The sequence below is a fragment of the Cryptomeria japonica genome, chromosome 4 (genome assembly GCF_030272615.1).
Source record: "Cryptomeria japonica chromosome 4, Sugi_1.0, whole genome shotgun sequence".
Classification (NCBI taxonomy): Eukaryota; Viridiplantae; Streptophyta; class Pinopsida; order Cupressales; family Cupressaceae; genus Cryptomeria; species Cryptomeria japonica.
In genome coordinates, this window is record NC_081408.1 from 86,434,862 (window position 1) to 86,456,589 (window position 21,728).

At 38.2% G+C, this 21,728-nt stretch overlaps 1 protein-coding gene and 1 non-coding gene across 2 annotated transcripts; both read left to right on the forward strand.

The window, feature by feature from the left end:
- The first annotated feature begins 2,173 nt into the window (after positions 1–2,173).
- LOC131070171 (cyanidin-3-O-glucoside 2-O-glucuronosyltransferase) lies at positions 2,174–3,601 on the forward strand. Its single transcript, XM_058005710.2, has one exon. It carries the CDS (start codon positions 2,174–2,176, stop codon positions 3,599–3,601), a length of 1,428 nt encoding a protein of 475 aa, XP_057861693.2.
- A 2,783-nt stretch (positions 3,602–6,384) lies between these two features.
- TRNAM-CAU (transfer RNA methionine (anticodon CAU)) lies at positions 6,385–6,472 on the forward strand. Its single transcript is given in 2 exon segments — positions 6,385–6,422; positions 6,437–6,472. It is a non-coding gene; the product is annotated as a tRNA-Met (tRNA).
- The last annotated feature ends 15,256 nt before the right edge of the window (positions 6,473–21,728 follow it).

Genomic DNA, 21,728 nt, shown 5'->3' on the forward strand with positions numbered 1-21,728 from the left:
AAATATCATTCTCATTATAGGAATTCATACATACAAGAAAAAATTGTTTGCATGTAAGTTAGAATTTTTTATACTATAAAATAAGATTTTTAATAGCGAATAAGAAACACAATGCATTTATTTCATTCTCAAACAAAATATTATGTTGAACATTGAAGGAAGAAGAAAACAAAGGAGAAGGTGACGTTTTGAAAAGGGTGGCATGGTATAAGCGAGGAAGTCTAGCCTTAGTAGAAGTGGGAATAAAAGACAAATTAAGATTAATAAAAACATAAGGGTAGATGCTAAGAAAAGAGATAGACATAGCCTGGTAATAAATTAAATCATCCATAAGAGTAGGAATGGGAAGAGGATTTGTTGAAGCCAAAGAAGCAAGTCATATGCTCAAGGATTTAAAGGTGAATGCAAAAGAGTTAAAAATAGAAGTAGGTAGCATTTTGTTTTATCATGAAAGGAAATAAAGGAAATGGTAGAGCCTAATGGGAAATGCAAGAAGAAAAAAATATTGGATTGGTAAGGTGAAGGTGGCTCATAGCTCGTGAATCACAAAGTGTGGTAAATTGTAACATAATATTAGTGGAAAGAAAGGATGAAAGCTTTAGGAGTTTGGATGTGTGAAGAGGTTTGAATATGAAGAAAATTAAGAAACAACTTCTAATGTGGACCCTAATAAGAGGACATGCAAGAAGAGGTTATTGTGTATAGGAGCTTGTATATGTTTGAGGAGATGAACTAAAGAATGAGAATGCAAGAGCAATGCACTTGTTTTAGACATGAAGTATAAGAAAGAAGATGACAAAGGAAGATGAAGTTGTGTTTCTTTGGTTATGTGTTAAAAGTTTGAATCATATTAGAGGAGAATAGGTTAGCCAAAGAGTTATGTCAAAAGGTTGCATTCACCTAAATATAATATAAAAAGTTTAAGTTTCATGGTTGAAGCAGAAAATAATAGCAATAGAGGATGGTGAAATTGTTTATCTTAGATAAAAGCACAAAGAAAGATCAATGGGAGAGAGATCATGTTTGGTTCAATGGTTGAAGCAGAAGAGAATGGCAATAGAGGAGACAAGAGGGGGTTTTCAGTTGTCAGGTTTGGATTTTAAGATGTTGTGGTCTAGTATAGTATTGTTAGGGACACTAATGTGTGTAGTCATGTCTAAGTTGATGAGGTCCCATTACTAATCTCATAGTTTTGTCCAAAGTTGTGTAGTCATGTCTAAATTTGTGTGTTGGTGTCTTATTTCATCGTTAAAATTTTTTGGGGCCAAAACTTCCAACTTATGAGTAAAGGGGTGTATACTACGTGTGTAAAGATCTCCATTTATTAAATCAATGATACAAATTAATAGTAAAAGTCGAAACATACTCATGTATGAAACTTTACATCCATAAAATTAAAATATGAAAATAAAAACCAAACTCCTAAATATTTACAATACCCTAAGTGTGTTGCTCATAAATACTTTATTTATATTTGTATGCCTAAAAAATATTTCTTTCCATTAAAAACTCATTTTTTCTAAATATTATGACAAGAATTCGTCACACACACAGAACCATCTATTTAGCCACCTAAAAAGTAAACCATACCAAGAAGGAACTTATAATTTGTTTTGAAAACTCATCTTTAAAAGTAACACACAACCCCATATGATTATGTCATGTAGACGGGAGCACAACGCACTAGTATCCAAATAAGTGAAGTAATTAAAAAAGTTGAGAAAGTGACCCAAATGACATAGTCTTGGTATGATGTGGTAACTTTAGATTTTTAAACCCAAATAATAGACAAAACCCCTATTCTTCAAATTTGAAACTTATTAATGAAAAATGAAAAAGACAATTTTGTTTGATGTGGTAACTCTAAATTTTTAAACTCAAATAATAGACAAACCCCTATTCTTCAAATTTGAAACCTATTAATGAAAAAGAAGAAAACAATTTTAAGGTCACAATGAAAGCGAATGAAAGAACACACACTGAAATAGCAGAGTACCGCTAGCTTCACGTGGCGCTGACCGGAAGTTCAGGTTTGAATGAAAGAACCCAATAACTAACACTGAAATAGCAGTGTACCGCTGACTGGAAGTTCAGGTTTTCTTTTATTAATTTGTGCATATATCCTATTTTAGCTATTCAGTCTGGATATTACATTTTCCTGTGTGGCTCGGCAATGGAGGAGGGTTATCAAAATAATCGCGATGAACAACTGCACGTCCTAATGTTCCCGTGGTTAGCCCACGGTCACATCTCCGCTTACGCAGAGCTCTCCATCAGGCTTGCACAGCAAGGCACTAAAGTTTCCTTCTTTTCAACGCCGCTAAATATAGCAAAGATCAAGCCTCTGTTTGCAAGCCGCCAGATCCCAAGCATTCAACTGTTGCAGATACCCCTGCCAAAAGTAGCGGGACTTCCACCAGAGATAGAGAGCACCTCAAATCTGCCAAAGCATTTGACCCATCTGTTTGACAGAGCCCTGGATGGATTAGAAGCCCCATTCGAAAAGCTTTTAGCGGATATTTGTCCGGACTGCGTGATCTTTGACTTCATGCAGTGGTGGGCGGGGAGAGCCGCCGCCAAATTTGGCGCAGCTTCTATCGCTTTCTCTACATTTGGTGCCACTTTTATCAGCTGGGGAATGCATCCTGTTTGGCGGCAGTACAAGAACGGACTTACGGCGGAGGATCTGGTGGAAGAGCCAAGAGACTATCCTTCGCGGTCGGTCACATTGAGGCTGTATGAAGCGGCGGGGGCTTTATTTGTCCACAGTGCCCCAGAACCAGGTGCTATCAGTTACCCTGAGCGCTGCTTACGTGGCTTAGACGCCTGTGACATCGTGGCTGTCAAAACGTGCGCTGAGCTGGAGGGCAAGTATGTTGAGTATTTTGGGAAGGTGACTGGGAAACCAGTTGTTCCGCTTGGTCCTCTCTTGTCACCGCACGTGTCAGAAAGAAATGCTGACTCGGATGTGATGACGTGGCTGGACAAACAGTCGCCGAGCTCTGTAGTCTATGTGTCGTTTGGGAGCCAGTGCTTTTTAAGCAGGGAAGAGATTGCTGAGGTGGCATTGGGATTGGAAGCCAGCTGGCAGCCCTTCTTGTGGGCCCTCGATAGTGATTCATTTTGGGTTCCAGAAGGCTTTGTAGAGAGGGTTGGGGAAAGGGGTGTGGTTGTTAGAGGATGGGTTCCACAGAGGGAGATACTAGTTCATCCTAGTATTGTGGGTTTTATGACTCACTGTGGGTGGAATTCTGTAATGGAAGGAATGAGCAATGGTTTGTCTTTTATAGCTTCACCTATGCAGTTTGATCAATGTCATAATGCAAGGTTGGTTGTAGAGGAATTGAAGGCGGGTGTTGAAGTTGGGCGAGGAAAGGATGGGGTTTTTCAAAGGGAGGAAATTTGTAAAGCTGTGAGGATGATTACAGAGGATGAAGGGAAAGAGATTAGGGCAAAGGCAAGGGAAATTGGTCAAATGTTCAAGAACAAAATATTGAAGGATGAAGGAACTCAAGATGAGTATATGACTCAATTTGTAAAGCACTTGGAGCTCCTCAAGGCTAATGGGAAGCTTAGAACAGACAAGGAAATCCGACATTAAGTTTTTGCTACAATCAATGTTTTATGAGTTTTCTCAACAGAAAATAAAATAGAAATATCGATATTAATTATTTTAATTGTTTTAATGTGATATAAGAGTTGAGTATACTATTAGATGGTAATTCTTCTGCTTGGGGAATTAATAGCAGACAACCCCTACTCAAATGGATAAAATATACTCCATTCATTTGCTATGTATAGTTCACATTTTCACTTAGCCTCTTGTGTGTCTTTATATACATAGATATCAATATAGTCACAATCATAAAGGAAATTCTTTGTAGTGTGCTACATTTATTTTGTATAGATCATTTGTTTTCTTAATTTTAGGTTTCCTCTGCAACTACATTTTGGCACAGTGCATAGTGACAAAAGCTGAAGAGCCTGGCTTTACACCTGCCAATTGCATTTTTTACAGAATTCTAAGGCATTTCAAAAGATTCCATTTTGTCCATATCCTGAAATCATCGCATTCCATGAGACCGCATCTTTTTGAGGCATTTTTTTGAACAGTTCAAGCAGCTTTTATATGCTTCCACATTTTGCATTCATGTCTGCCAGGGCATTTGCAAGGATGACATCTGACGAAAGTGCACATTGGATTATGGTTTTATGGATATCCATACCTAGCTTTAAAGCATCCATTTCTGGGTAGGGTGGAAGGATGCTAGAAAAGTTGGGGTGACTGGTCTTACACCTGCCAATTGTATTTGTTGAAAATTTTCTAAGGCATTTTGAACATAGCCGTTTTCTGTGTATCCTACTAATCATTGCATTCCATGAGACAATATCTCTTTCAGGCTTTTTTTTCAAATAGAGTGTGCGTCCCTTGTGTATGCGTCCACATTTCATATGCATGTCTATCAGGGCATTTATAACTAATACATCTGACTTAAGTCCACATTAAATTATGCTCTGATGGATAGCCATAACCTCATGCGCATATTTGATATCATTGCATTCCATAAGCTCATGTTGCTTTCAGTCATTTCATTGAAAAGCCATAAAGCCTCGTCAAGAAAACCACTTTGTGTATATCCCTGTAATCATTGCAATCCAAGACACAACATTTCCTTGAGGCATTTCTTCGAAAAGATTTTAAGCCTCCCCAAGAACGCCGTTTTGTGCATAGCCAGCAACCATTGCAGTCCATGAGTTCAATTTTATATGAGGCATTTTGTCAAACAATTCAGGTGCCTAGTCTATGCTTCCACATTTTGCGTACAAATCTACTAGGGCATCAACAACCACAACATCTCACAGAAAACACCCTTTCCATTATGCTTTCCTGGATGTCCATACCCTCTCTTTCAGAGCTCTTAATTTGGCGCAAGCTGGGAGTATACTGGTAAAGGTGAACATAAATCAAGTTGAAGGACAGAAAATAAAACCAACCTGTCTTGTGAGGGGAAAAAAATGCCTCAAGAGCATTGTATGCTACCGAATAAAAAATGCTTCAAGACCATTGTAAGGTTCCGAAGATAAAAAAAAATTGCCTCAAGACGATTCTGAACTAAACATTATGTTTGACATCATATATGATGAAGAAAGGGTTGAGCATAGTAAGCTTAGAACGTTGGCACAAGTAGACAGTGCATACCAGTCCGACTCTTGTAGCTATTCCCTTCCTGCCAATCATACAACTTCTGTCCGTAGTTCAACCTCTGTGACAGCCTCTGCCTCAAAACCATTTGTCGAATCCAAACCCTTTTTATAGATTTTACAAAATAAAATTCATCCAAATCATAGCAAGTGAATTACCTCATGGTTCTGCATAAATTGTGTCGTCTTGCCAACAATGCAGATTAGAAAAAATGGGCAGAGTTTGAAGAAATATTTATGAAACCCTACTCATAGAAAAATGAGTGATCCCTACAACTGATTCAAACTCTACGCATAAAATGAGAAGTAACTTGATGCGGTGGTGGACAGATTCTTAAAAATAAAATTAACTGAAACATCCAGTGACTTATCTCAAGACTCAATTCTCAGAGTCCCCTTCCATCCAGTCTTTGACCAGAGCAAGATGAAACAGGACGGCTTGATCTCAAAGTTATTCTTTTATCTTACCGGCAGAAGGGAAAATTAAACACAGGAAAAAAAATACTGATTCTGGCATGCCTAATCAAAATTTCCCAGCATTATAATGCAAATTAACGGCGTGAGACAATTCCCATAAAAATGAAAAATTATATAGGAATAAGTGAAATGTTTGAAGTCATGTATAAATGGAAGTTGCAACAAGAAAAGAAATTTCGGATCTCGACTCTCGGAAAACCAATTACAGGGAGCACACAGTACGTAAGATCTGAGCTACTCCGGTTGAATTCCCGGCAACTGAATGGGGTTTTCGAACTCTCCGAAAACCAATTACAGGGAGCACACAGTACGTAAGATCTGAGCTACTCCAGTTGAATTCGCGGTAACTAAATAGGGTTTTCGTCGTCCAATCTGCAAAAGTTTTATTAAACAGACGGAAGAACAAAAATACAGATAGTGTGTTTGCCGGGAGTCGAACCCGGGTCTATTGCTTGGAAGGCAATTATCCTAACCGTACAAACGCCATTAATGAAACGACTATTGCTCATAGCCCAGACGTCCCAGAATCGAAACCTGGCTCTCACACAAAATTGGTATTGGCTGAGGCTTTCTTTGCAGATTCCACTTCCTTGTGCGCTGATTTCTGTATTCTGCATGTTTCAAGATTATAAGAAGTGGTTTAAATGTTATTTCTAGAGTTTTTAACAAAACTTCAACAAACTTATTGCCAAATAATAACCACATGGGGTGGTGGCGCAGTTGGCTAGCGCGTAGGTCTCATAGCTGATATTGAGGAATCCTGAGGTCGAGAGTTCGAGCCTCTCTCACCCCAACGAAAATTTTGGTGCTTCTCTATTTACACAGAGTATTGTGTTGACTAACTTTAATCGCAATGTTCTACATCTAATAAATATAATGGGGAATACCATATTTAACGATGAAGCATGAAAATTTGGCAAAGTAAAATTGGAGTTTTCGAATAATATATATATCCTTCTTAGTAAGCTAGTATAATCAAAAGTGGATTTTAATAATAGATCGTTCACGATGTAATGCAGAAAATTGGTAATGATTTCTTGAAGTTTAATTAGTGATTTAAATTGTCTGATGTAAAGAAGATTTTAATTGTTGATAAAGTATGTTCTATAGGAGTGATGGCCAGTTACAATGAAAGGAGGAGCGGTAGTCGAAGGAGCAACATGAAGAGAATAAATAGAAGAAAGGAGCAACAACAAATAGAAGAAAGGAGCAACATGGAGAAGCGGTAGCCGAAGGAGCAACATGAAGAGAACAAATAGAAGAAAGGAGCAACAACAAATAGAAGAAAGGAGCAACATGGAGAAGCGGTAGCCGAAGGAGCAACATGAAGAGAACAAATAGAAGAAAGGAGCAACAACAAATAGAACAAATAGAAGAAAGGAGCAACATTTACTCCAAAGGAATCGTAGAAGGGACAACAAGTTCCTCCATAGGGCACTCCTCAGAATCCTAGGAAGAGGCATCCACAGAAGGGGTCAAATGCTCAACTATCAATTGATCAACCAAATTTCTAGTAGCAAAGCAACTGTGACAATGGAAAGGAATGCCCTCATAATCCATAGGTTGAGAACACGACCGGTCCCCCACCAACAAAACCACCTCACCATGAAGGGGCAAAGAAATATTATTATCTGGACCAAAAAGCGAGCATAGGTAGAGTGCCCCATATTAGCAATAGGCTCATCAACCTTCAAGAACCGATCAATAAAATTACCTATGGCTTCAAAGTAAGTCATCTCCAAAAATTGGAGAGGAAGATTTGGAAGTCGGGCCCAGATAGGACACACATTCAAAGGTTTAGAAAGGAGGTTGAATGAAGAAGACCAAGGCTTAACAGAAAGAGGATACTTATGCCCCAAGGCCAAACTCTATCCAAAGACAAGTTTCTCTCTTCCAAGGAAGAAATGAAGAAGCCTTTAGCACAAGGGAAAAGCTCAATCTTCCCCACCCCAAGGGGTAGAGAAGGCCAAAGACCAAAGACCAAAAAATCTACAAACTAGGGTGCCTCTCAAGTAGAACTCTTCATTTCTACAACATCCTATGAACACCACAAGGGGGGGGAGCAGGACTTGGCATAAGGAAGAGGACAAGAAGCAATCTGGGGAGGAGGAGTACTAGAAGAGCAAGCAATTTGAGCAAAACTCATAGCAACCTTATTAGGAACTAGAGGACTAGATGCCACAATAGTAGTAGACCCCTTAGCACCCAAACTATGGAGTCCCACAGAAGCAGCTCCATCAAACCCAAAACCTACACTAATAGTCAGGATAGGAAGCATACCACTAGAGACAACACCCTTAGCAACAACTAGAGAAGTACAACAAGGAGGATCCAACGCATGGAGACCATCAGAACTCCAAAGTATTAGAACAAAGTTGCACCAAAGGTTGTGGATATCATTGTTGGATATTATTGGCATATGATGAACCGACATGTTGATATGATGATAATATATGTTGGCATTGATGTCAATAGGTTCAAGTGAACCGGTATGAAGAGGTATGAGGAGATGCAGTGAACTGGTGTCAAGGTTTCACTAAGTGTGACTACCGGTTGGCAGTCTCAGCTCTAGGGTTATCGATTTGGCAATCCAGCTTGTGCGATGCAATCGGTGATACTCTGTGATGAGTTAGCTAAGAGATATGAGTGAGAACGAGGTGCCACGTCAGCCTTGTGAGTGTGAAGGATTTCCTTGAGGATCTTGCATGAGAAGATCGATTGCGTTTGAAGTCCACCTCGAGAATGATCATTCTTCTTGGCTGTAAGAGAAGAGAGCGTGATGGCTTACTGATTCCCATGTGCGGTGAAGAATGAACAATGCAGATTGTCTTGTGATCTGTTTGAAATCGTAATACTCTATGCAATGTGTGTAGACGGTCAGGATTGGACCGCTTGTGTTGTAAACCTAAGATGCTTAGGGTTTAGGGTTTATGCTACCGACCTAACTAATGTATATAAGGTCGATGATGTTTGTTATTGTAAAGTTGTTGGCAAATGTTATGTGTGTATTCGAGTGATGAGATACTTGCCAGACCAGTAAGAGGAAAATTGTAGAGTGTGATTGCAGAGTAGAGGAAATGAAAAGGATCTGCCTTGGCATGTAGTGTTGTTATCATATTAGAAGTTTTACATGTTGTCTTCTAATCATTTCAATAGTTGGAAAATCCCTTTACCGGGTAGCTTTAACAGGCTTATTGTAAAACCTTTAACTAGGTGACTCAAGATCATTGAGTTCTTCAAATCCTCTAGCGAGGTAACCTTTAACAGGGTTTCAACCTTTAACATGGTATATAGCCATCCCTTAACCGGGTGATCTCTAATAGGATTGATTCCTAACAGAACCTTATTGTATAGTCTTTAATCGGACTAGGCTCTTAACAAGGCAAGCTTCAAAAGAGTTCAAAAACAAGCTTGTGAGTATTCATCCCCACCGTGGTTTTTCCCATTTGGGTTTCCACGTGAAAAATCTGTGTGTTATGTGCAGATTTTTCACGTGATGATTATGTATTATTTGGTTGAATGATTATGCATGCAGAATTATTAAGTTATGGTATTACTAGTATACCACATGCATATGTTTATGGGTGAAGTTGATATCAAGTATTGATCGTATTTGAAGTGTTCAGACTTATCAGTTTATGGTGTTTGATGTCTTACCATGTTTAACCGGTATTGTCGTGGTTAAAGTTCAGTGATGATGACAACCAATTGGTATTGCTTTAACTAGATAAGTTGCGGAGAAAGTTTTTGCCTGTACTGATTCACCCCCCCCCTCTCAGTACCAGTTGGGGTATCTGTTGCTCATCATTATTCATCAAGCACAAGAGCAAGGACACCCACAATAACACAATGAACAACCACAATAACACAATGAACAACCACAATAGGAAACCCCCTACTCATACAAGAACAACAAGAGATCGAGCAAGAATGAAGAGGGTAGACCAAGTAGGAAATAATTCAAAACTTAGATCCATGAGCAAGAGCTTAATTTTGTGTGAGAGCTTATATGTTACAATGAATGATATATTGGAAAAAATCAAGAGGTTTATAGGAAAGGAGATTTGAATTGTTGATATAGCATGTTCTAGAGCTTGTACATTACAATAAATGGTATATTGAGCAAACTCAAGAGGTTTATAGGAAAGGAGATTTGAATTGTTGATATAGCATGTTCTATATGAGTGAGATTGTATTATGGAGTTTGAGGTTATTTTAAATGTTGATATAGCATGTTCTATAAGAGCGATATTATATTTTAGAGCTCATATATTATAATGAGTGATACATTTAACAAAATCAAGAGGTGTATAGGAAAGAAGTATTTTTTCTAATAGGGTACTTCTAACAAGCAATTTTTCTTTAACCCTTGTTTATAAATTTTTTTCTAAGGAAACATTAAGATTTTATATTACTAAATGATAGATCCTCATGAAGTTAGAGGAAAAGTTCATTTACGATGGGATTGATTTATTTTTCGTTCATTTTTATTTTCCAATGTCCTCACTCTTCTACTAAACCCACTTGATTCACTCTTGTTCATTACAAAAAAAAAATCATAATTTCAAACAACAAACTATAGTGTAAGTATGTACATGAAGTGATCATATTCATATTTTGCCCATGCCTTTCCACTTGAACCTAAAACAATAAAATTCTATCAAGTCCATCTAGCTTATTTGAAATTTTAAAATAGTACGCTTTTCATTTTTAGCACTTTGCTTTGAATTATTTTCTTATTGGACAATGATACCTTCATATTCTCTTTCTATATCATCATAAGCTATGTTAGTTATTTTCTTTAAGGGTTCCATGTCATCCTTAGAATATCTTGTTGTTTTTGTTAATTGTCTCATGTCATAGGATTAAGACCATTGTCATGATATTTTCTAATTTTACGCCCCTAACTTGCCTATATAAGGAAGGTACCTCTAACATTGAATCTTACATGCATCTTCATATTGTATTCTTGATTTGGTAGAATAACATCTTTTGTTGTTGCCTCTCTCTTGTCTTTGTGGACGTTATTTGGTATTGAAAATAAATGATCTCATGGATCCCCACTTCAACATGGTAATAGTTTGTGATTGATTCTTAAACCATTAGTGATGACATTAATTGCCCCTTAGTCTATCCAAAAACCATTTGGAATGAGTTTGAAAATACTTTAGACACTTTTATAAATGATGAGGTTTCACACATGTACTTGATATTGTTCATACTTTTGGGAAGGTAATTCACCTCTATACGATCATCATGATATTTTACCCACTCAATCATTTAATAACGATTGTAATACAATTATGGTCAATTGTATATATGAGATAGAGATGGATCACTTATGTCAGCTAGTCACTTCATCCATGCATGTATTTCATAAATTTACGTTTACATCTATGAACCCTTCTTTATGTGCATCTTGAGATTAATCCATATATAGATAGTGATTAATCTATCTTTAATTTAACCTACTTAGCACACCCTTGGCATCAATGTTTAATTAATCTATCTTTAATTGATTAATAAACTGCATAGAAAATAACCTATGATAGTCCTATGAAACTTATGATAGTCCTAAAAGACCAATGAAAGTCCTAAGAAACTTATCATACTCTTAATATACCTAGGACATTCATTATAGATGCATGATAGTCCTAAGACACTTATGACAATACTAAAATACCCATGATAGTCCTAAGAGATGTATTCTAGTATTAAGAGAAGCATGACAATCCTAAGAATCTTATGACAATCCTAGAAGACCCAAGATAGTCCTAAGAGACTTATGATAGTCCTATTTTATTCATTTTTTTGTGCCCTAATGATACCACCTCTCTATATTTCAAGTTGAACTACCCTAAGAAACTAAAAATATTTTCTTTTATGATAAATTAATCACTTTAATAATTAGTTATTATGATTTCGCTATGGATGCTATATGTTTTCTAGCATGGGGTCCAATCCGAGTATAAGTGATTTTATCTATTTTCAAAAGGTCTCAAAAATACTTTTGAAGACTACAATGGTAGTTTGAACTTGGATTTATTTTTTTATATTTGTGTTTGAGATCACATTGTTCTATTGTACCACGATGGAATTAATGTCTATTCTTATTCATGATGCATATATGATTCCTCATCATGTGGAGGAAATGATGAAAGACTTTAAAGGGTGATCCCACAATACTAGGTTACACTTTCTGGTACATCCTGATTTATGCTGAAATCGTATATTTTTTAGAAAATATAATGATTTAATCCTTGAGAGGTCCAATTTGAAGTAACTAATTTAAGAGAGTTAGATCACAGCCTCTTAGATCAAAATCCTTGCGATAGAACCTCACTACTCATAAATCATACTGTAGACACCTAAAATTGTCCTCTTGTCATGAAAAAATGGTCAAAAATTCAAATTTGGTCACAACAACAACTTCACAAATTGGAAAAATTGCACTCATATTTTAGAAACTGCATCTGTGAAGTATACATGTACGTCTTTGTTTAGTATTGGAAAAATTTACAATCTAACAAACAAGAGCAATTAGTTTCAGAATTCTTGAACTTCCTAAGTTATTCCTCCATATTTTCATCTAGCATTCAACCTATTTTTGGGTCTCACAAAGTTCATCATTGCTTTACACCTTGCATTACATTCACATTTGTCTAAACTTGAGTCAAAAGGTCACTTGCTTGTCCTCATCTTGCTTTGTCAACACAAAACATACAACAACATTTTGCTAAGTGGTCCCTCATCAAGGTCTATCACCTTTGGGTCTCATTTGGTCTTACTTAGAGTCAAGGTCAACTTACCTCATCAAGAGAATCTATCATCTCTTTGGAAGACACACCTACTCTACTACATACATACTTGGTCTTACACTTTGGACATTGCACGTACACCTTAGATTCATTTACATTCCATCCAACTCTTGGTCTTCCATACTCTTTCCATTTTCAGGTAGTCTCGCACATCTTGGTCAAGAACTAGTTCATGGTTGAAACCCGTTCCAAAAAATCTAGGAGAGAAGCTAAAGAGGCTCAAGAGTCTAGTAACATGAGTGGCTTTGAGTATGACAATAATATCTTTTTCAATTTTGATTATGCCACATTACCTGACGTGGACATCTATAGAAACACTCAAAATATTGAGAACATGGATAATGCAAACAACAATGATACACAAAATCACAATGCAGACAATATTTTAGTACATTCAGCAGAAGTGGAAGACTCTATCATGGATCCCCATTTCAATAGATTGGTTGAAGAGATCATGAAAAGAGAGAGACAATATTTCCTACAAGTGATGGCACAAAGTGGAGCTAAGATACCTCATGATTTTGACATGTCTTAGATAGTGGAAAATCGACCTATGCAAGAAACTCAACTCAACATGGATCAAAGGAGACCTAATAGTGGAGGCAGTAGAAGACGATGTCTCATGCTTGAGTCACCATCATCCTTGTTTCAAAAACCTGAGGTCCCAAATACACATGGTCAAGCTTATGATACTCATGAAAGAGCATCTCATGAACAACTTCATCTACACAGACCTTTATGGAAGTCTTATGCAAATAAATACACTCAATCACATACCAATGCTAAAGACCAACCTCAAAAGAAATTAGGTATCCAAAGGCATGCTCAAAATTTGGACACTAGGAAAACCCATTTTAAATTTGGGGGCACTACATAAGAACAAACGCATGACATGCCTATAGAATATGATATGCATGGACAAAGCAGATATTCCATTCCTCATTATGACTCTATACCAGGTGGTTCCTATACGTAGTATCATTATAGACCTCCTCCATATGAGCATGTTTATGATCAATATCATCCATATATGCAATATCCTCCTCCTCCACCTGGTGGCTTAGGCATGTGATATGGTCCAAGAAGTTGGTCTCCACCAAAGAACAACTTGGAACAAGAAATAAAGGACTTACAAGAGAAAATGGAGGACATAAATACACCAAAGCCAACTTACACAATGAGAGATATATGTCCTTACCCATTTGATAGGAGCATTCCAATGCCTCTTTTTCCTACACATTTTGTGACACCAAAGTTTGATAAGTATAGAGGCAAAGGAGACCCTAAGGAACATATAAGATAGTTTTTCACAGCTTGCATTGAGGTTGCAGCAGAAGAAACATACTTGATGAGATTGTTCCCACAAAGCTTAGGTGATCAAGATATGAAATGGTTCTCCCAACTTCCACCTGGAATTAAGTCATGGGGCAATCTAGCATAAGCTTTCATACAACATTTCTCATATAACATAGAGACAAACATATCAGTTACCACTTTGTGAAATACCAAGCAAAAAGATGGGGAATCATTTTCATCATTCTTACAAAGATGGAGGAATTTAGCTAGCAGATGCTCTTGTGAAATTCCACAAAAACAAATGGTAGAGATGTTTACACAAAATGCCAACAAAGAAATTGGTTATGACTTGAGGAAATATTGTTTTTCCACTTTCAAGGACGTCGTTGAGAAAGGCTTAGCAACATAGAAGGTCTTAATTGAGCAAGGTATCATCAAAATATTCAAAGAAAATAAAGAGGACTTTAAAGGAAAAGACAAGCCATGATTTTGGAACAAGAACAAGAACTTAGTAAATGATGGCATTGTTGATCCTAACACAATGAGAACCAAAATCATTCTTTCTAGATCAAGTTCTACAAATAACCAAGTAAACACTCAAGCAACTTCAAAACAACGAAGGAAATACACCCCATTGGGAGAACCACTTGAGTCGGCTTTTAAGAAGCTAGTGGCAAACAAGATAATAACAATTCCAGACAATCCTCCATATGAGCCAAAGGTCAAACCAAATTGGTGTAATGACGATGAGTACTGTGAATATCATAAGAGAAAAGGACATAAAACAGGAAATTGCCATCGCTTGAAGAACATCATAAAAGATCTTATTGATAGAGGTGACATTGAGATCGAAGGACATACATCCAATCAAGAAGATGAGATGTTGAAGGAACCATTCCCTAAACATGACAAGGGAAAAGCCAAAGCCACAGATGAGTAGGCCAACTATACCAAAGCATCCTATAACTATGATTCAACTATTAGTCACATTTCAATGGACAATTATGTCTCTACCATTATCATAAAAGACAAAATGACTAAAAATTCTACCCCCAGACCTAAAGTTGTCCTAAAAGGCATTGGACCTTCTTTTGAATCTACCTCTAAATGTAATATCACAACTCGTCGAGGTAAGGTCACTTTGCAACGTGCTCCAGCTAAAACCACCACTTCCTCATCATCCAAACTTGAGTACAACCTAGTAGAACAATTAGGGAGGACACCCACGCTTATCTCCATCCTTGATCTTTTACGCATATCCCCCACACATAAAGCCATCCTTGATAAAGCTTTGAGAGAAACCTCTATCCCCATTGATTTGAACGTGGATCAGTTTCAAGCCATGGTGGGATACCTTTCCGTTCCACATTTACATTCACTGAAGCTGACGATGCCTCCGTAAGCCAACTACATAATGCACCCTTACACATTGAAGCCTTCCTACACAAACATCGAATAAAACGAGTTCTAATAGATGGAGGAGGTGGTCTCAATATATGTACTTTGAACACAATAATACAATTGGGATATTCTGATAAAGTTGTGAATGCTACAAACAAAATTACCATCAAGACATATGATGATGAAGAGTGTTCATCCAAGGGCATAGTCACCTTACCTCTCAGAGTTGGGCCAATTACAAAGGATGTGGTTTGTCAAGTCCTTGATCTAGAACTCACATACAACATATTGCTAGGACATCCATGGATTCATGAGATGAGCGCAGTCCCATCTACATATCATTGATGTATCAAGTTCCCACACAATGGAGTTGAAATGACTGTCAAAGCTAATCCAAACCCATTCATATATTGCAACAAATTGTGCCCTAGATTAGAAATAACAATCCCAATCAATCGAGAAGATGTTCCATCTTTAACATATGTTGATCCAGAATCCTTGAAAGCTTCTACATCAAAACAAGTAGAGATCAAAGAAAAATTCAAGATTAAGGACATTGGATGTGGTGAATATATATTTCATGTTGATCAACTCCCACTATCTCCTAAGGTATTCAATCTACAAACAATTTTCAATGACAAGGAATTGGGTGTGAACCACCGAGTGTTGTGGCTACTAAGTCTGAATGCAAATATCCTTTAGTGGTGCAAGCAACTCTTGATATCAATAGTCCTAAGAGTGGTTCCAACGAAGAATCTATTGAGCATATTGCCAGCCCTCTTCAGAAATTACATAGCTTTACCATTTCATCCGCTCATTCCATTTACATTCTGCTCCTAGACTTGAATCAACAAGAATTACAAAATCCCTTACTCACCAAGGATAAAATATCAAGCTTTGAAAAGAAAAATCCAAAAGTAAAAAATAAAGAAAAGTCCTTCAGTCCAAATCAAAATCAAAAGCTATTTGACTCGGAAAAAATCAATGTCAAGGATAAAAATCCTATGAAAGAAAATGAGCAAGAGATGATCTCCCATAATATCAAAGTAACTGGGGGCAAAAGTTCTAAAAATTCAAGTCAAAAGATATTCTTGTTGATCCTAAGTCTCCAACATGTCATGATACTCTCACTTCTTTTCGCAATCACAAGCCTTCGTCACTCATCCACTTGTTCTACACATCCTTTCCCTTCTGGTGATACATCATGGACCTTTAATGGAGCTTCCTCAAGGGACTTTGCTATCAAGGATTCCCAAACTTCTTTAGGTGACACGCATATGGGACTGTGTAGTCCACACACTAGCAATTCTATCTCAATTCCTTTATCAAGGAAGACAGTCAAGGGAGCTACACATCATTTAGTCAAGGAACAATGCAGCTACAATCATAAGGTAAAAACCTTGCACATTTGAGGTAGGTGACTTAGTTCTCAAGGAAAATCCCCAAAATCAGCAAGACAGAGAGAAGAAGGGCAAGTTCGAACCAAATTGGCTTGGTCCTTATGTCATCACAACAGTCTGCGAATTAGGTACATATCAGCTTTCGACACTAGATGGAGAAACTTTGGAAGATCCGATCAACATCATGCACCTTCGTAGGTTTTACACATAGCTCGTCAGAATATCCTAATTCAAAAATACAAAAAAATAAAAAATTATCAAAAAATACAAAAATTCAAAAATACAAAAAAATCATAAAAATAAAAAATCATTACTTGGTGAAAACCTGGCAAACAGACGCCTTGTGACACAAAAAATTGAAAAATCAAAAAAAGTAAAGAGAAATAAATTTGTCCAACAGTGAAAACCACTTTGGTGGTGCCCTGGGCAAGTACCATGGTGAAAACCAAGTTACTGGCACCATGCGTAGAGACATTGCTCCTCCTTCCTTCAGGATTCATTTTCATCCTTTCACTTTGCACACAATCACAACCTATCCATCCATAATAACTTACCCATTCTCATCATGGCTTGTTATTGATCTACCTAAGATTGGTTAGCCATTCATAATAATCGCTCATTTTCACCCCTTTCCACCCATAATAAATTAGCTCATATCTATGGCTAAGACAAACCCTATGTCTCATGATAGGTGTGGAATTGAGAGCATCACACATTCTGAGGAGTACAGTTCCTTCCAACTTTCTTTAGTCTATCCGTGCACAATCCACAATAAAGAAAAACTTGCATCACAGATCCACAATAATGTTTTGTCTTCTCCGCAATAAAGTGTCAGTTTCATGGATTCAGTCAATTTCAGATGAGAGACAAGCAACAATGGGCTTCAACAAATCAAATCTTTCAAACAGACTTAGACAACATTATGGTTCAGTGCTATCTATCCTTTTGTGAAGGAAAACATTGTGACCACAATCAAATAGACTTATACAAGTGACAAGAGACACTAAACTTGAGGACTACAATGGATGTTGGTGTCGAGTCTTGGTTTTCTTTTGATTTTATCTTTTTGTGACATGCCTTTTAGCTTTTCCGGGATGTCTCTGACTAGAGATTTTATCTCCAAGATGTCTTTGACTAGAAAAGTGAGGATGGGGTATTGTCACCTATTTTTCTTTGTTGTCTGTGGATTGTCTCTTAGTAATGTTATGACTTGTCCAAGGATATGAGGACACTATGAGTCTAGTATGAACTGGGGCATTCTTTGTTTACAACTGTCTGATCTCCATGCAAATGGGTACAATGACTTTCTGGGTCGAACATATATCTGGATTGTCATAATCTATTTTCCATAATAAATGCTCAATGATGATAATAGCACAAGAAGCTCTTTCACTTCCATATCTTCTATCTTCCACCCCCCTTTCGTGATTGACCTCCATCATCCTTCTTGAGTCTGTGTAGCCTGCTATCACATGACTGAGTATAATGACATGCAAAACATATTTGCATTTCATGTAGTTTGCACCTGCATTACCACATATTCGCATTTCATACATACATATAGATATCACAAGTGCACCATATCCTGCATACAACACATTTTAGCATATTTTAAATTTTCATCATGCATCTCATCCTTTGCATTATCATATTCATTTGCATTTCATACATTCACATTTGCATTTGCATAACATATGAAAAACATAAAAGAACAAAAATATATTGCATTTCATTATGTACATATTTGCATCCATATCACAAGCATCACACAGATATATGCATCACATAGGTACACATACATATAGTTGTCGTAACGATGAATCATCTCATATATATATATATATATCTCAAAATCATAAGTGTCATGATACAAAATCACCCGAAGGTGTCTACATCATCATACAATCATGGTACAAAAAACTGATACATAGGGAGCCCTCTAAGGCTATGATGAGCTCCCTCCCTCGGAGCCAGTTGGTCTTGACGGAGTCTGAGCGCTAGAAGTCCCCGCCCTAGGATCATCTCTCTTGCCCCCTCTATCTAGTGGTGGTGGAGGACCCATGAACCCACCACTAGACACCCGTCTCCTATCTCCCCCTCTAGTGGTCGTCGTAGTCAGCGATGGTTTTCGGAAGCTCCTAGCCTACAGATCTGGTGGCACTACTCCATAGTACAGGTCTTTCCAGTGAGATATCTCCTCCCCTACCCACAAAACATAGGCGTATCTAGCTCTTGTGTCCTCTACTGCTTGCCTGCCTTCCCTCAGTGCTATCTCAACCTTCGTGTAGCACTGAATATCCTGATCTCTCTCCTGCTCAGTGTCCCTCAACTATCTCCTGATCTTAGCCCCATCTCGCTCTAGGTCATGGATCTCATTTGATAGTCCTTAGCAGATCTCTCTCAAGGATAGTAGCTCATCCTCCTCCTCTCCTCCCCCTCCCCCTATTCCTATGGCTTCTCCCGTGCCTATCCCTGTCCCTGTACCTGTACCTGTTTGGAAATCTATGCTGCTGGCACCTGTAATGGAAATCCACCTCTACCCCTGACTACATGAACCTGTCTCTCCTCTCTGCCCTCTCTCCTCTAAGCCACTCTCCTCTCCGCCACTACCCCTCTCCTCTGTCGTCAGCCTCTGCCTCCACTATCTCCACTATCATCTCCACCATATCCACCATCACCCTCTATCGGCTCCCCTGGATCTGTCAGTCGTGGAAACAGATGCTCTTCCCAATATGCATTGTACTCTGCATCCATCCCTGCATCCTCCACATCTACCCAAATATCCCAAGGCATGGGAACCATCTCCAGCATATGTTTCACTACCTGATCATACGACAATAGGGGCCCTAAATGCACCTAATCCCTCACTATTCGTGCACACATCCCTGATCCCCGTGGCATCTATTGTATCCTGTCGAACTACCTACATACCTTGTCAATCAACTACTACTCAATAACATATGGTGCCCGACCGATCAGATACCTACTCTTGAACACATACAACAACTCCATTGCATCATGCTCCCACTCCTCACAATCCTGGTAAGGCCTCCATACTACACTGTCTATCTCATCAATAACCCGACGCCAGTACTCTAACCTACCAATCCGTGGCTGAGAAGTAATCATATCATAAAGGTGTACATAGCTACGCCCATGTCCCCTACCTCTAAAGTGTCAACCGTGTAACTAGAAGATACTCATATGACCATACCTACAACAATGTCACTCTACATCCCAAACCTGCTGATCTGTGATACATAAACTGATGCAGCTCATAATACAAGTGTGCTAGCAGATACGGCTCTCATGCAAACCTAGTGTGCTCAGTCACCAGTGTCTGCAGAGTCCTCCACCATCCCACAACCAACCCTCATGTCGCCTTGTCTGGACATAGGAATTTGTTGATCACTCCTACCAGCACCGTCGGTAGCACCAATCCTGTCGCTGTCATAGTGTCTCAAGCCACATGTCCTGCCCTCATCTCTAGTCCTGGATCCTGAAACACTCGTCTCAGTGCATCCCTATCTCCCTCTCGATCGTAAGTAAGCAACTCCCCAATAATCGGTACCCTCAGTATCATGTATACATCCTCTAAGGTGACTGTCATCTCACTCATCGACAAATGAAATGTGCATATATCTGAGTGTCGTCTCTTAGCTAATGTAGTCAACAATCCCATGTTTTCCCAAAACTCAGGCATATACATAATATATTGTAATCCCATGACCTCAACTACTTCTCTATCCTCAAATTTCAGCTCTACTCATAATCCCTGAGTCGAAGGGAATCTCTCCCATGACTCTAGCATAGGTAGGTCCTCCTGCAATTAAGCCAATCAATTGTGTCAATCCTAGTAGTACTCCATGTTCATCACAAAGTGTTACTTTTTTATCTTAGTGCTTATATCTATCATATGACACTCTATCCTAGTGGCATTCCCTGTTCATCACAAAGTGCTTCTTCTTTATCCTAGTGCTTATATCTATCATATGGCACCCTATCCTAGTAGTACTCCTTGTTCATCACAAAGTGTTGCTTTTATCTTTTAGGATATCTACTTAAGTATATCCTCTTGAGTAGCTTATCCAATTGACAATGTATGTTCTATCACATAATTGTCAATTTCAGCCTAATCCGATTGACAATGTATGTTCTATCATAGGATTATTAATTTCTTTGGTACTCCCTGTTCATCACAAAGTTCCTCACTCTATCCTATCCTAGGGCCTCTGCTTGAGTGTATCCTCTTGAGTAGTTTCTTGATTGGCAATGTATGTTCTATCACAAAATTGTCAATCCTAGCCCTATCTACTATCCTAGTCTTCCCTAGAGGACCTACTTGAGTGTATCCTCTTAGCAACTTATCTAATCGATAGCATATGTTTATCACAAAACTATTGATTCAACCTTGAAGACATAAACACACATTCATGACACAAACAACTTGCATACTTCATAGATGTTTCTGCATTTCATAGATGCGCCTGGATTACACAGACGTGCCTCTGTTATGCATAGACATGCCTGCCCTACATAGACGTGCCTACATTTCACAAATGCGCTCACATCATACATAGATTCTTTTACAATCATAGACGCAGTTACATTCTATGCAGATGCGCCTAACCTACTGAGACGTGCCTGGTACCAACACAGACACGCCTTAATGTCTTTTGCCCTGCTTGACAAATTTCTAAGACATACCTAATGTGCATTTATTACCCTACCTAACATGCATTTATGACAACAGTTAATGCACCCAAGTACAAGGAGGTTTTATGGTACTTACCAACACTCCTGCATCTGCTGGCCTCTGATATCAACGAACGTGATCGAATCTGTGCACCAATGCCATCATTGTTGACTTCTCTTTGCTCTCTCTACACTCTGATTTCTTAGGTGTGTGGATGACAATGAGGATGTTTTCTCTCGTAGTCTATCTTATAGACTACCCTAGCCCTAGTTTCCCGAGTTAGTCTTCTTTATCCCGTGACTCTATTACTCTATTATGTCTTGTCAGTCCTTTTTAGCCTTTCTTTCTTATCAAGAGATTGTTTGTGATCTTTTCTGAGATTTTCATCCAATCTCTCGAGGGGGCATATCATTCCCATCTTGGGGCAACTTTGTATCA